Consider the following 1,400-nt stretch of genomic DNA (forward strand, 5'->3'; position numbering starts at 1 on the left):
GGCTGGCGCCTTAGCCACTTGAGCCACAGGTGCTGAGCCACAACCTAAATTTCTAAAAAGGATATTATTAAGTTAATTGTGATATAAGCAGACTGTGAAACATGAAAGTTCTTCATATGGTTCTATCTGGGTGGTAGAATTACAAATAATTTTTTTTTTTAAGATAGAATCTCTACTTTGTTAGCTTGGGAAGAGTGCCATTGTAGCTCCCAGCAACCTCGAACTCTTGTCTCTCAAGTAGGCACCTGATAGACTATCCAGCTATTTGTAGAGATAGGGTCTTCTTCAGGCTGGTCTTGAACTTCTGAGCTCAGGCAATCTACCCATCTTGTCTTCCCAGAGTTCTAGGGTTATGGGCATGAGAATACTTTTTCTTTATACTTTCCTAAATTTTTCAAATTTTCTGAAATTGGAAATACCTATATTGTTTAAAATTTACTGAGATGAGACCGGGCACAGTAGCTCATGCCTGTAATCCTAGCACCCTGAGAGGCCAAGGCTGGTGGATTGCTTGAGCTCATGAGTTTGAAACCAGTCTGAGCAAAAGCGAGACTCCATCTGTACTAAAAATAGAAAAACTGAGGCAAGAGGATCGCTTGAGCCTGAGTTGGAGGTTGCTGTGAGCTATGATGCCATGGCACTCTACCCAGGGTGACAGCTTGAGACTGTCTTAAACAAAATAAAATTTACTGAGACGAATTAGAAATAAAAAGGCTAAAGCATTAAATAACCCCCTCAAACACAAAGAGATTTTAAATGACTGAAATCTCCTCATGCTAGTAATTTTGTGCTTTCTTTACAGATCAACTGGTGAGACGGCAGTGAGTGCTTTTGAGATTGACAAGATGTATACCCCCTTGTTCTTCGCCAGAGTAAGGAGCTACACAGCTTTCTCAGAAAGGCCGCTGTAGGACCGTGAGTCCAGTCCTGTCACTGTTGCATGAATAAAAGTATATAGCGCAAAAGATCACCTAAGTTATAAATGTACATATGTATGGAATTGGAACTTATTTTAAATTGTTGCAGTTCTTTTAAGAAGAGTATAAATTGATTATTTTTTTTATTTAAAGGGATAGTTGCTTCTTGGGGTGTTTTGTTTAAAAATTAAGAAGTTGAAAGTATAAGTTGTTTAAGTATATTTATGTTTTGAAAAACCTTACTATGAGGTTAAAATCATGTTCTTTTTAAAGCAGATTTATGAGATTTCTGTCCTATAAGTTGTCTCCTGAGCATCCTAATATTTAAATGCACCAGAGGAAAGCTCCACTGGATAAACATTTTATTCCTGCATGACATAATGTCTTTGCACTAAAGGCTCAAATGTAAAAACCTGTTCTGGATTGGATTGAAACTGTTTCAACAATAAAGATTACAAATAAACATTTCTTTCAAGAAAATAT

General features: G+C 37.0%; 1 protein-coding gene across 1 annotated transcript in view; it reads left to right on the forward strand.

Moving 5' to 3' along the window:
• The window catches only part of FBXO9 (F-box protein 9), a 37,267-nt gene extending 35,868 nt beyond the window's left edge, over positions 1 to 1,399 (forward strand). Inside the window, 1 exon segment of the mRNA XM_012805046.1 lies at positions 803 to 1,399. Coding sequence (XP_012660500.1) covers positions 803 to 911 — 109 coding nt within the window. The 3' untranslated portion in view covers positions 912 to 1,399.
• Position 1,400: the final 1 nt, after the last annotated feature.

The sequence above is a fragment of the Otolemur garnettii genome, unplaced genomic scaffold, assembly GCF_000181295.1.
Source record: "Otolemur garnettii isolate 467f Iridium unplaced genomic scaffold, OtoGar3 scaffold00035, whole genome shotgun sequence".
NCBI lineage: Eukaryota > Metazoa > Chordata > Mammalia > Primates > Galagidae > Otolemur > Otolemur garnettii.